Source organism: Dipodomys spectabilis, unplaced genomic scaffold (genome assembly GCF_019054845.1).
Source record: "Dipodomys spectabilis isolate Male_0828 unplaced genomic scaffold, ASM1905484v1 ptg000043l, whole genome shotgun sequence".
Taxonomy (NCBI): domain Eukaryota; kingdom Metazoa; phylum Chordata; class Mammalia; order Rodentia; family Heteromyidae; genus Dipodomys; species Dipodomys spectabilis.
This window is the reverse complement of record NW_024870720.1, coordinates 21,949,376-21,964,681: the sequence shown is the minus strand read 5'-3', so window position 1 is coordinate 21,964,681 and position 15,306 is coordinate 21,949,376. Positions and strand designations below refer to the sequence as shown.

At 32.4% G+C, this 15,306-nt stretch overlaps 1 protein-coding gene across 1 annotated transcript in view; it reads left to right on the top strand.

The window, feature by feature from the left end:
• The window catches only part of Tecrl (trans-2,3-enoyl-CoA reductase like), a 71,012-nt gene extending 58,976 nt beyond the window's left edge, over positions 1–12,036 (top strand). Inside the window, exons 9-12 of the mRNA XM_042678329.1 lie at positions 5,123–5,180; positions 9,619–9,704; positions 10,636–10,681; positions 11,512–12,036. Coding sequence (XP_042534263.1) covers positions 5,123–5,180; positions 9,619–9,704; positions 10,636–10,681; positions 11,512–11,639 — 318 coding nt within the window. The 3' untranslated portion in view covers positions 11,640–12,036. The remainder of the gene's footprint in view (positions 1–5,122; positions 5,181–9,618; positions 9,705–10,635; positions 10,682–11,511) is intronic.
• The last annotated feature ends 3,270 nt before the right edge of the window (positions 12,037–15,306 follow it).

The window sequence follows — 15,306 nt, the reverse complement described above, 5'->3', positions numbered from 1 at the left end:
CCTTTTCTGTTTGTCCTAGGTGTATTGCAATTAAGGGAAAGCATGAGACTTACGTTTCTTTGGGCCTGGCTTACTTCACTTAATATAATTTTTTCCAAGTGTTTCCATTTCCTAACAAATGGGGTGATGTTGTTCTTTCTGATGGAGACATAAAATTCCATTGTATATATACCACATTTTCTTGATTCATTCATCTACTGATTCTGGTGCCCTGCATCTTGTATATACATTTTTATAATTTGGGGAGGGGAAGGAAAATAACAAAATGCTGAAATAAGGATGCAGGATGACCCATTATAACAATGAGATGTACAAGACACTATGTTGAAAACTAACTTTACAACTTCAGGGGAGGGAGGGAGGAGTTGAGGAGGTGAAGAGGGAAGAGATGGTAGGGGAAAAATAAAGAAGGAGGTAACAATGTTCAATAGAAAATATGCTCCTTACCTTACTCATGTAATTGTAACCCCTCTGTCCAGTATTTTTACAATAAAAAAGCATATAAAAATTTACAGATATTTTCCATTGCAGAATTAAAACAAATGCTCTGTAGGATGTCTTCATTTGCCCTTTACATTCAACTCAGCCCTCCAAATCACCTATAATAATAATAGCAAACACAGAAATCAAGCTTCCTACCTACCTTTGCTTGATATTTTGTCCAGCAAAATTTTCTTCAGAAACTAAACTTGGAAATTTTATTATGCTAGCTTAATATATGTTTTAATATAATTTATGATTTTCACTTGAAACATGCTGATAGGAATAGTAATAATTCAAATTAAAATCAGAAGATAGAACAGTTTGATACAAATTCTAAAATAAAATACTGTAGTTTGTCATTTATGACTTAATGTGGAATCTATCACAGCACAATTTATTCAATAAAAGATCTCATTTTATAAGTTTACCCAATACGTTTACAAATATAATTACATTATAATGTATTTTTATCACACACAAAATAAATGTAATCTCTGAAGTTTTATTTTAGGTTTTGTCACTATTTTCAAAAGTTAATTTGTACCTATTAATAGATATTCTACTATCCTGATTATTCTATTATATTTCAATTTTCTTCAACAGAAAATATGTGGAAGTTTATTAACATACAATATGAGTTATAAGAAATGAGATTTATTCATCTGAATAAATGTTTGCTTATCCTATCAAATCATATTCTACATTATGAATACATATCAATACTATAATTAAAACCAATTCACAAATCAAAAAATGATTTCAAATATAAGAAAATATGAACCATAATTTATGATTATTGTTGCTATTGGCACTATCATTTTTGTTACAAAGAAATTAAAAATAGATGATCCTTCAATCAAAACAAAGAATGAAATATTTGGTAGATTCTTTATCTTAATTTAATGAATGAAATGACTATTATCAATTAATGCAATGAAAAATGTGTCAGAAAGACATTGTATACAGATTTACATAATGATAAAAAGCAATGGGAAGATATCTTATACTCTGAAATTTCCAGAATTAATATCATGAAAATGGCTCTGCCCCCAAAAGCAATCTATAGATTCAGTGCAATGCACATCAAACCCACAATGTCATCACAGAAACAGAAAAACCAATCCAAAATTCATGTGGAATTATAAAAGACTGTGAGTAACATAAACAATCTCAAGATAAAGTGTAATGCCAGATGTATCCCAAGGTCAAAGTTCAAATTACACTCTAAGGGGAGAACAATGAGAAGAGGTCATTTTAATTAGTTAAACAGCCATTATAGACCCATAGACCTGAAGAACAAAGAGTAGAAAGCCTAGGAATAAAACACCACAGATATGAGATTTTTGACCAATGACCTCAAAATATACAGAAACATTTTGGGGGAAAAAAAGACAACCTATTTGGCCAATGATATTGGCAAAACTAGTTACTTTCTTATAAGAGACTAGAAATGTGACTTCTATCTTTCACCTTCTATCAAATTGAACTCCAAGTAGATCAAAGAACTTGAAGTAATACCTGAAACTTTAAATATAATACACGACACATAAGGAAAACCTTGGGAGTTATAGTCATAGTTAGCTTTTTTTTTTAACTTCTGAATTTCCCCAAGAGGAAAAAAGAAGAGTAGTCAAGTAGAACTACTGCAAACTGTCTGTACAGCAATAAAACAATCTCCAGAACCAAGACATAACCCAAAGAGTATAAAGATAGCTCAAATAATTAAACTTCAGATGAGCAAATAACCCAATTAAGAAACAGAGAAAACATGGGGGGCGGGGGAGGATGGGAAGGGATGGTAAGGGGAAACAAAGGAGGAGGTTACAATGCTTGATAAGAAATGTACTCATTATCTTGCCCATGTAATTGTAACCCCTCTGTACAGTATTTTCACAATAAAAAATAAATTAAAAAAAAGGAACAGGGAAAACAGTTCTCAGAAATCCAAAATGGCTGATAGGAACATGAAAAAATGACCAATATGCTTAGCTATAAAGGAAATAAAAATTAAAATTACACCAAGATGGCATTTCAAAATGTAGCCAGGATGGAAATCATCAAGAAAACAAAAACAAATATTTTCATTGATGCCATACACTCCTGGTGGGAATGTAAATTAGTGTAAAAACTAGGGATATCATTAGGAAGGTTCTTCAAATACCAGAAATAATGGTATATTTTTACTCCTATATTATGGATGCTAGATTCAAAGGGCATACAAATTCATGGACCCATGTATACACACAATGAGAGAGAGAGAGGAGAGAGAGAGGGGGGAGAGAGAGAGGAGAGAGGAGAGAGAGAGAAAGAGAGAGAGAGAAAGAGAGAGAGAGAGCGAGAGAGAGAGAGAGAGAGAGTGGTGTGGCAGACAGACAGAGATCATGATTCTAAGTTTGGGACTGTTTATAGGAATGAAGAGAATGGGAGAGGGAAAAAGAATGATGGAGTATAAAGGATTTCAAATAAATTTCAAGTATATATACAGATGGCATAAAGAATCATAATGAAAGCTATGACTAGTAGGGGTGTAAGGATAGAGAAAGGTAAAGCAGTTAAAAGAGGTATCATTATCAACATATATGTACATCTGAAATCCCTTGTTATAATTAGTGCTCACGGATAAATGAATAATGGTAGGAAAGTGATAGAGGTTCTGCCAGGGGGCTGAGTTCCAGCAGAAGGGAGGAGGGTTAATAGTGGAGATAAATAAAGATGAACATGCTTGAAGCATTTTATTCACATGAATGCAAACAGAATAATAAAAATTGTTGAATATATATACGTATGTCATACATATATATGTCTGCATGTCATATTGTGATCATGGGGCCTGACCTCTGGGCATGGGCACTGTCCCTCAGCAATTCAGCTCAATGCTAGGACTTTACCACATGAGCCAGTGCCACTTCTGCCTTTTTCTGCTTATGTGATACTGAGGAATTGAACCCAGGACCTCATGCATGCAAGGCAAGCACTCTATCACTGAGCCACCTTCCCAGCCCCTGTTAAATATTTTAAAAGAAAGAGCATGTTGACTTTGATTGGGATTCATTGTATAAATGTATGAAAATACCACAATGAAACAAAATTTGCCCAATGTAGATTAATAAATATCCAAAAGTGAACTTTGCCCTTTTTGTGAAAATTTAGGATATAAAATACCTCCAACTACAATATATGATTTTTGGTATGAAATTTGTAATTACGTTGTTTCCTGGCTCTTCAAATAAAAATTGAACATTAATTGAATTAATCCCCTGAAGATGACTGGTTCAGTGGCATTTTTATATAACAGAATAGGTGTTAAATCATTTTCTATAACAGAAAAGACAATAAACCTTTTTATATAATAGAAGAGGTGATAAATCCCTTTCATTCTGTTTCTTTCCTATTTGAATATGTCAAATATATGCTGTTATTCACTAGTTTATGTCATTCAGAAATTCAAGCATATAGAACGTACTATATCTGAACAAATGCACACAGAAATAACTGAAAGGAAAATAATGGAATTGCATATGTTTAAAAAAAACTATTTGGAAATTGTTTCAATAATATACTCCACTTGGGGATTTACTGTAGATAAAAGTTGAGTAAGTCTAAGCAATAATGATTATTGAATGTCATAATCTTTTATCCATAATAGTCCTTATGTGAGGAACCAATGTGTTGTCAGGTAAGGTAAGCATTGCAAACAATGTGACTCTTCACTTTAGATAGCGCACATTCGGAATTGGGGACAGAAGTAGGTAGCAGGCCCAGGAGTAGGTAGCAAGCCCTTGATCTTGTTGAATCATAATGCCCTATGAAAGGGATTACTGGTAAAACATACATAATGAAGAGATCCCACGAAAATATCTTTCAGATGTCTGTGTCATTGCATCAAACTCTAATTATATACAAGAATAGCCTTCTCTCTGTCTCTTTCTGTCTCTCTCTCCTTTCCTTTTTGTCTCCTTTCTCTCTCCTCTTGCTGCCTTTCTCCTTCCTACTTTATTCCTTCCTTTGTTTTTTGATCCCTTTTCTTCTTTTCTCCAGTATTTATGATGCTTCCATGGCCTTGGGCCTAACAGAGACATGCACCCCAATCATTTTGTTTTATACTTATTTTTGGAATTAAGTCTGCTTAAATTTTTCCCAGGATGGCTTTGAATTTATTGTGTTCCCACTTCCCCTTCCTGAGAAGCTGAAATTACAGGAATGCACTAGTATGTCTGGCTAGCACCTTCTAATTAATGAGGCATATTGAATTAGTTATCAAAGAGAGCCAAAAAATATCTTCATAATTTGTAACCTACCATGATTAGTAATATTGGATTTAATATGCCCACATACAGCTTGTCATAAAATTTCTTCTTACAGTTATTATATATCATAATATATATAATATGTATATAATCATACACATGTATATATGTATATTTATAGATACATATATTATATTAATAAATGCATATAATAGTATATAATATATACAATAGTGCATATATAAGAATATAATATACACATATAATATATGTATATTTACTAATATATATAATCTCTCCATTTAATATATTGAATTGGGTTTATATTTGTTTACAATATATTTTAATAAGAATAGAAATATCACACTGAAAATATTTAATATATTTTACAGATTTGTGAAGCTGGGAATCATTTCATCAATGTGATGTTAGCTCATCCAAATCACACAGGTTAGTTTCTTTTCCTTTTTATTCTCAGATTGAAGTTGTTAATAATTATTTTATGAAGCAATACAACTTTTAGTAATTGTTGGAATGAGGACAGAAACATTTTTTAGTTTTGTTCCTGTTTTCTTTTTTTCTTTTCTTTTCTTTTATCGTTGGTCATGGAGCTTGAACTCTGGGCTTGGGCGCTGCCCCTGTGCTCTTCAGCTCAAGGCCAGTGCTCTACCCTGTGAGCCACAGAGCTACTTCCGGTTGTCTACTGGTTTTATTGGTGATAAGAGTCTCATGGAGTTTCCTGCCCAAGCTGTCTTTGAACCATAATCCTCAGATTTTAGCCTCCTGAGTAACTAGGATTACAGGCTTGAGCCACCGGTGCCCAGCTTGTTCCTATTTTCTATATTTGAATCAAATGCATTACATAGTACTTCCTTTAAAATGAAATGCAGTTGGATATCTCCATGCCATCCATGCAAATATTAGGCAAAACTCCTGTTTTAGATATCTGAAATTAGCTAAGTTGAGTAACATAAAATTGACAATGAAGCAATGTATTGCTTAATTATCTCTATAAAATGTGCTAATTATGTAATTTACTAACTCAAAGACTTCTGACAGTTTAGGTCTTTCATTATTTTTATTTTGGGAATTCCAATAACTTACTGTACATAATGAAAGATTGCAAACTTCAAATAAATATGATTAACATTGGATCTTCTTGTACAGTTCTAATGAGCATGTGAATATGATTAATGTACATTATATTTGTTAGGAAATGGAAAGACTTGGAAAAAATCACATTAAATGAAGTAAGCCAGACCCAGAGAAACATAGGTCCCATGGTTTCCCCTATTTGCAATATCTAGAATACATATAGGACAATCTTATCAGATGAGAAGAAAAATCTCAAAAGTTATGCACATATGACCATACAAGGTGATGCCAAGAGATATGGATACAAGAAGTTTTTCTTTGTTATTTTTAAGTGATATTTTTGTATGTTCTTCTCCCTATGGCATATTCCTTGTTGTCCCTGTATTTGATTTTGATAGACCTTTGTGAATTTTTTATGGTAAAGATACTGTAAAGAGGGATGACAGTTACAAGAACAAGGTAATGATTATATTTCCTATCAAGCATTGTTACCCCTCCTTTGTTTTATAAATGTTTTCTTTCTTATCTTTATGTAGCTGTACAAAGGAGATGCCATTGACAAAGCAGTTTATAAATAGGATGTATCTTGATCAATGTCACCTTTTCAACGTTCTCACCGATCACATTCCTTCCCATCGCTTAGCTCAGTGTTCTTAATCTTTTTTTTCTGGGTACTTTATTTTATTTATTTTATTTTTTATTTGTGAAAATACTGTACAGTTACATGAGCAAGGAAATGAGTACATTTTTTATTAAGCATTGTTGCCTCCTCCTTTGTTTCCCCTTCCCATCTCTTCCCATTCTTCCCATCTCCCCTCCCCACCCAGCACCTTCCCTCCCGTTCTCCCAGGCCCCCCCATTTCTTTTCAAATGGAACAATATCATTATTTCTCAATTGTTTATTAACTCTTCCATTCAATATGCAATTGATACACATATTTCATGTCCACTTACATATTAATGTTCATTCTAGCAATCCTGATTAGTTTGTTCTTTCTCCTATGCCTATCATTCCAAGTATTTGCAGCACTGTATGAATATATTCAACTATAGGATGCCTGCCTATTATGATAATTCCTAACACCACAGACATGTTTGTGAGTGATATACCTGGAATTCACCAGTCACTCATTTTGCCGACTTATGGTGCAAATGATTTTTCATGAATGCAGATTATACTGATCTCCAACTTGCATCCTTGAAATGCAAGATGGAGATAAGTATTACAATGATAGTAAAGAAATGACTTTATAAAGAGGAAAAAAATCATGTTTGCATTCAAAGATTAACAGTAACAATAAATGTCTCCAAAGAAAGAACTCAACATTCTAAAGAGAGGTTGAACAACCCAGATTGTCCTGAACTGAGTCATCAATTTAAAATACTGATCCAAGAGAAGTTTTTAATTAAAACAAAAAGGGACTGTAGTGTTGGCATAGGTTGCTCTCTCTTCAATAAGCAGTATTCAGAGGGCCAGGATGACAAGTGAGATCTTTCTTCAAGCAATACTACTTAAAGCAGTCAGTCTATCAATATAATTAGGGATGAAGCCTGATTATATAAGATTTTAATGCAATGAATACTCTATTATTTCATTTAACAGATTTTGTATTAAAACTATATTTTGAAAAAAAATATCATGATGGATGGTACTATTTAGTAATACACAATAAACTTGTATGATAGTACAATGAAAATAATCAACCTACTTTTTATACATATATGTCTCTTTACATATAACATAGTCAGTATTTAACCTGAAAAATACATGTACAAAAATGTGAATTACACTTAACTTCATCCTATATAGGTTGATCCATTGTAATAATGAGATGTACAAGACACTATGTTGAAAACAAACTTTACAATTTCGAAGTGGGGGAGGGAGGAGTTGGTAAGGTGGGGAGGGAAAGGATAGAAGGGGAAATAAAAAGGGGGGGTAATAATGCTCCATAGGAAATGTACTCATTATCTTACTCATGTAACTGTAACTCTTCTGTATAGTATCTGTACAATAAAAATATTTTAAAAAAGAAGCTAAAAATGTGAATTTGTATACTGCTGATTTTTCCCCACTTCTAGGGATTAAAAACAGAATCTAGGGGGTCATATCTCAGACTGTCCTGTGTACATATTCTGTCTCTGAAAATCAGTAGCTTTAAATTGCATAGTTTTCTCAACTGTTTATTCCTTTGAGTAATGTGTGAGCACTTTAATTAATAGATTATATAGCTTTAATTACCTAGATGTGCTGCAGCACTAGTAGCATTAAATTCTATACATATTTTTTTCTTTCTTAAAGATGAGTAGTGCAGAGATCTACAGAGTACTTGTATATGTTTTTTATGCTGATATTTCTACCCCAGTGACTTTTTATTATGATTTTTGTGTTGTAACTAAAAGAGTTTCAGTGCTTTGTTTTTCTGAGTATACCTAGTACAGTGAATAAAACATCAGTCTTGTAATTCATATTTATCTTTACAAATGTCACAGCTCAAAGTTCAACTTGAAATGATTGCTTATTTTCAAAAAAGTTTCCTGAGGGGGGAAAACAAAGAATAGAAATTAAGTGACAATATGCTGGACATGATGAGAGCCGTAAATAATATTCCTGATTTTGTAGCAGACATAATTCATATGGCATTTCAGAATTAACTATATTGATTCAGTTTAATACTCTTATGACATATTTTTCGGACTCTTCTGATTTAAATAATATTCTTATAAAATTCGGTTTGGATTTTAACTACTTCGGTACTGTTTTGAAGTATTTAATAATCTTGATCAAACACATGCATTTTGATAGCAAAGAGGATTTTGAAGATACATGCAATTATCAAAACATATTTCATACTTTTAGCATGAAACACACCTACATCTAGAAATATATACAAAATAATCATATTTATTATTTTATATAAATCTTAAGAAAATGATTACCTCCATGTAACTGAGTTGTTTTTTTAATAAAATAGTCATGGAGGTGGTTAGACAATATAATGCAAGTCCAAAGCTTATAGCATGAAACCTATGTCTTTGGGGGTATAGTTTGCTTCACTTAATATCATATTTTCCAAGTATTTCCATTTGTTTATGAGTGGGACAATATGATTCTTTGTGATGAAAGTATAGAATTCCATTGTGTGAGTGTGTGTGTGCATCACATTTATACATATGTATATAACATTTATATATCATATTTTCATGCTCTATTTGTTCACTGAGGGGCATCTAGGTTGATTCTATATCTTAACCATGCTGCACTGAATCTGGTTGTGCTGGTAACTTTAGTGTGGCTGGTTTTTGATCAGTTCATAAAAGCCAAGGTGTGGGATTGCTGAGTCATAAGGAAGCTCTATGTTTACTCATTTGAGCAACTTCCATACTGCTTTCCAGGGTTGCTGAATGAGTTTACATTCCTACCAACAGTAGGGAAAAATCTGTAAGAAAATGAGGGAGGGGGTAACACTGTTGAAAAAGAAGTGTATTCATTAACTCACTTGTGTAACTGTAAACCCTCTATACATTTCCTTTGTAATAAACATTTGAAAATAATGAAAGAAAGACATTACTGTTTGAATTTTCAAATTTTAATAAATATGAGAATAAAGAAAAGCTCATAACATTTTAATAAATTTGAAAATAAAAAAGCTCAAAACATTTGAAAGTAGATTCCTTTTGAGTTTATAAATTAGATGGCTATAAATTTATGTTTACATATTATCTAGTGTGTAAAATAAGCATATAGTCAATCTTTCAATGTGTAACATCACTGATTATTTTTTTCTAAAAGGAAATAATGCTTGTTTCCCAAGTCCAAATTATAACCCTCTTACATGGATGTTTTTCCTGGTTTCATGTCCTAACTACACTTATGAGGTATGTCATATTTATCTGTAAAGTAGTATTTGATAATTTATTGTATATATATATGCTTTATATGTATCATATTTTAATATGTAAAATATATATGAAGACCTTAGTTGGGCACCTCTAGCTCTTACCTGTAATTCTAGTCACCACAAGGTTGTAATCTGAGGATCATAGTTCAAAACCAGCCCATGCATGAAATATCTGTGAGACTCTTGTCTCCATCTTGTCTCCAATTACTCACAGCACAGTGGCTCAAGTGGTAAGAGTACACCAGCCATGAGCAAAAAAGAGCTCAGGGACAATGCCCAGGGCCAGAATTCAAGCCCTAGATCTGGCAAAAAATAAATAAAAAAATATGGAAAGCTACACTAAAAGTGCAAGATCAACAATATAAAGTCAATTCCTATCAAAAACATGGATACAAATGTATTTTAGCCATAATTTTTGCTTCAGGAAGAACAAATTGCTCATAAATACCTTGCCATAAAATATTTTGAAATGTTGCCTTTGCATGTGTGTACGTATGGCTTCAATACTTATGAGGCAGTTACTCAACCACACCTTCACCCACTTTTTCTGTTTTGTCGGTCGTGGGGCTTGAGCTCTGGGCTTGGGTGCAGTCCCTCAGCTCTTCAGCTCCACTAGCGCTCTAACACTTGATCCACAGCACCACTTCCTGTTTTCTGAGTGGTTTATTGGAGATAAAAGTCTCTTGGGCCTTTCTTCCCCGGGCTGGATTTGAGCAGCTATCCTCAAATCTCAGCCTCCTGAGGAGTTAGGATTAAAGGCTTTTAAAAAGCTTTTTTTTTTAAAGCTTTTCCAACGTGTATGCTTTAAAATTGTCTACTTAAGGTCATAAGTAAAAAGTCACTAGATTAACTTCAAATATGTTAATTCACGATTGATTTTCATTCACCTGTTTCTTTTATTTTCACAGATTGGATCATGGATTAGTTTTACAATAATGACTCAAACACTGCCAGGTAAGCTTTATTGACATTATAATCTTTAAGTGAAGGTAGACATGCACTTTTATGAGAAGTACTTTCTTGGAATAAGTTCCCTAATCAGATAAAAGTTAGAATGTTTGTAAAATGATTTTATGCTTTTATTTTTATCTTGTTGTTGATTTTTTACCAATATTAAAGTATTGAGATAATATTTACCATTTATTTCTGTATAATTATTGTCTAAACTCAACAAGGAAACATAAATATATTTATATTAAGAACTGAGATTTTTGTTGGAAAGAAGTAATGGTATCTATGCATTTCAGTATGGATTGCTTCTGCATATGCTCAGGCTGGGTATGTTGTGTTCTAATAAATCTAAAAAAAAGTTGGCCTAGGGAGAATTGAGAAGGTCATCTTTAATACCATTCATTTTAATACAGAATAGAAAGTTAAACTGCATTATCTCTCTGTATGTTCAGAGATACATTTCATTCATTGTTGTTCTTTTGATAATAACTTTAAATCATTATGTGGTTTATTATATTGTGTATGTCATGAAAATACGTGGGTGAGTCATATATATATGAAAGACTGTGATTGTAAGCATTCATAAAAATTATTTATTTTTGTAATAGTGGGATATAAAAATGTAGAGTTTTATGGAAATTTTCTTCTAGATGCTCTATGTTTATTCAAGTTATATTGTTTGAACATATGATGATATCTTATGAATATGAAGAAATTGACAAGAATCTATGTAACATATGAGAAATATTCATAAGTTATATATATTCCATTTTAATTTATTGCCTCCATCATATAAATTTAGAAGGGTAATTATTTCTCTTTTTCCCTTCTAGTTGGGATATTTACACTTCTGATGAGTATCCAGATGTCTCTGTGGGCACAAAAAAAGCATAAGATTTACTTGAAGAAATTCAATTCATACGTGCATAGGAAATCAGCAATAATTCCATTTTTATTGTAAATAAAATAAAAGGCGTTTTCCCCAACATATCCAGAAACACAATACATGACTTCCCCAATCATAGAGTCAAGACTGGCTATAATGCTGTGGTAGTTCATGAACAACAATGTTCTTACTGAAAAAATTATACAATTGCATGATGGATCCAAATTTAACATAGTTAAAGTAATGAAAGTGAAGCTACAGTTAATCAATGAAAAATAATTTTGGGACGATCACAAGCACTGAAACTTTGAACAAATTTATGAACATTTTTGAAAGTTAAGATTTTTTGAATACTACTAATTTCAAATAATACCTTGATAATCAATTTTTTCTCTATGGTCTAATACACTGAAGTGTTACATTTCTTGTATTATTAGTTAATTTCTTGTGAATTTTAGACATTAAAAGTAAATTTTTCATAAATACTCACATTTATTATTTATTCATCATCTACTTATGTCAAAATTCTGATATTATAACAATTCAGTTCTTATTTTGGCATCATTAAATATTTTTAATTTGAAATATTTTGAAATGTGCATTTGTAAATGATTTGTTTATACTCATAAATTATACATAATTTATACATGTATAAAATTATACATTTATACCCATATATAAATTATTCATATGTTTTGAAATATATACATTTATAATATATAATATGGCAAAATTATGCAGCTATAGAATACAGAATATTTAAAATGTTTAGTTTTTGCAAACCAGTTGTTTTAAGTGTTTATGTGACCACGTATATATACATTAAAGATGATTGACATTATAAAAATTAAAGTAAAATTTTGAAGGAAATTCTATATCTATTTTGAAATTAACACTGCTTATCAATCATTTCCAGTTGTCAGATTAAATACATGTGTTATAAAATATTGTCATTGAAGTTCTTAACTGAGATAGAAATATGGCAAAATATTTTTGCAAAGTAAGCATGTTTTTACCAAGTAACCATCTGGTATTAAGATACATGTAGCCAACTATTCAAGAAAAGGAAGAACTATCCTTTAAAATCTTCATTTCTTCTGGTTTCTGGTGGCTTAGGCCAGTAATTCAACTATTCTGGAAATTGAGACCTGTGAAATTGTGGTTTGAAGCCAAATTTATTAGGAAAGTTTTTGAGAACTTGAACTCTGGACCTGGGCACTGTCCCTCAGCTCTTTAGCTCAAGGCAAGTGCTCTACTGCTTGAGCCACAGCACCACTTCCAGTTTTCTAGTGGTGTATTGGAGATAAGAGTCTCACACTTTCCTGTCAGAGCTAGCTTTGAACCATGATCCTCAGATCTCAGCCTCCTGAGTAGCTAGGATTACAGGCCAAATTACCTTTTTTTAAACCTTTTATATTTATTGCATATGTTCCTCATTTTGACCTTTTCAATATCTTTTTTAAAAAAAATGTTTTTTTTATTGTGAAAATACTGTATAGAGGAGGGGTTACAGTTACGTGAGCAAGATAATAAGTACATTTCATATCAAGCATTGTTGTCTCCTCCATTGTTTTCCCCCTCCCATCCCTTCCCTCCCATCCATAACTACACTCCCTCCTCCAACCCACCCCCCTCACCCTCCACCCCCCCCCCCTCCCGCCTAAATTATAAAGTTCGTTTTTCAACATAGCCTCTTATACATCTCATTGTTACAGTGGGTCGACTTGTATCCCTGTTTAAACAATTTGTTTTTTCCCTTCCACAAATTGTACCAACATAAAATACAGTGAAAACATTGGGTTATACCATGGGAGAGGGACATACAAAGCAACAAAGAAATCATATGGTACCTTATAAATACTTCAGAAGCAACAGCAAGAAAGAAAAAACCACTTGTGTCCTTATCTTGAGGTTCATTGCACTTAGCATCCTTATCTGACATTTTCTGCTTGTCTGAGACATATACTAGTTATTGCATATAAGGGAAACTATGGGACCTATGTTTCTTTGGGTCTGGCTTACTTTACTTAATATGATTTTTTCCAGGTCTTTTCATTTTCTAACAAATGGGCAATGTCATTCTATCTGATGGAGGCACAGAATTCCATTGTGTATATATATATTTTCTTGATCCATTCATCTACTGAGGAGCATCTGGGTTGGTTCCATATCTTAGCTATGGTAAATAATGCGACAATAAACATAATTGTGCTGGTAGCTTTAGTATGGTCTTGTTTGTGATCGATTATTCAGGTAAATGCCCAAACTTTACAATATCTTTTAAAAATATTTTATGAGCCTGGCGCCAATGGCTCAAGCCTGTAATCCTAGCTACTCAGGAGGCTGAGATCTGAGGATCACGATTCAAAGCCAGCCCAAGCAGGAATGTCTGTGAGACTCTTATCTTCAATAAACCACTCAGAAAACCGGAAGTGGTCCTGTCGCTCAAGTCGTAGAGCACTAGCCTTGAGCTGAAGAGCTGAGGGACAGCACTCAGGCCCAGAGTTCAAGTCCCATGACCAACCAAATATATATATATATATAGTTATATATCGCTATATATATAGTTATATATATAGTTATATATCGCTATTGTAGAGGTGATATACAGAGGGGCTACAGTTATTATATCAGTCAACTAATACAATTTTTGTTGAACCATGTCTTCTCTTCCCTCACTCTCTCCCAATTTTTACCTCCTGTCGTCAACCTCAAGTTCTACACAGTTCATTTTCCACATAATGTCTAGTGAGTACCACTGTTGTATTTATTCAATTAACTTTCAAACAACAACAACAACAATCATCAAAGCTTGCTGTGGCACAAGTGTTAGAACACTAGCTTTGAACAAAATCCTCAGGTACTGAGCCCAGGCCCTGAGTTTAAACCCCAGGACTGCTCCCCCTCACCAGCTACCAAATAAACAATCAAAAACATTCATTATGTTTTCTGACTGTATGCTTTAAAAATACATAGAAGGCCACCTCATAATTTTAATTACCTACCATCAGCTCAGTATGTAGGCTATCAGTATGATATCATTCAATGGTCTTAAAAGGAATCATTAATGCATTAAACCACATAAAACTAATGCAATTATCAATTTGATCACCCATAGGAAAAAATGCCAACATCAATCAACTGTGAGTATTTTATATTTTTTATTTGAATCCTTCTTGATGCTAGACTGGAATAATGAGCATTTTCTATGAATAGGAAATCTTTGTTGTGGAGGAGAAAAGGATAGGATAAAAAGTTTTCATCAAAGACATCAAAGAATACAGAACTGATGAATATATTGTTATTATATCAATACAAAATCACCATGTATAATCTGATAGCAACCAGATATACATTTAAATCTTCTATAATGTAAACTTACTTGTATATGTTTAGAGTTACTGTATATGAAAGAATATACACGTATTCAGAAATTTACTACATGCCTACATTATCTGTGCTTTGTTTAATTTCTTATGCATTTTATCTCTGGCATGCTGTTTCTTGCCAATGCTTCCTTTCATTTATTTATTTATTATTTTTAACCTTCAATTGTCTTCAAATTTTGGGCTCTAAATATCAACAACTGTGTTTTAGATATTAATATGGAGCAGTGCTTCCTTATGGACTCCCTGTCCTACCACATTTTTTCTCCTATAGAGGAAATAAAATTGAAGCTTGGGTGAAACTATTGAACAACATATAAGAACCATCAACAGTGAATTTTCATGATTAGTCATAA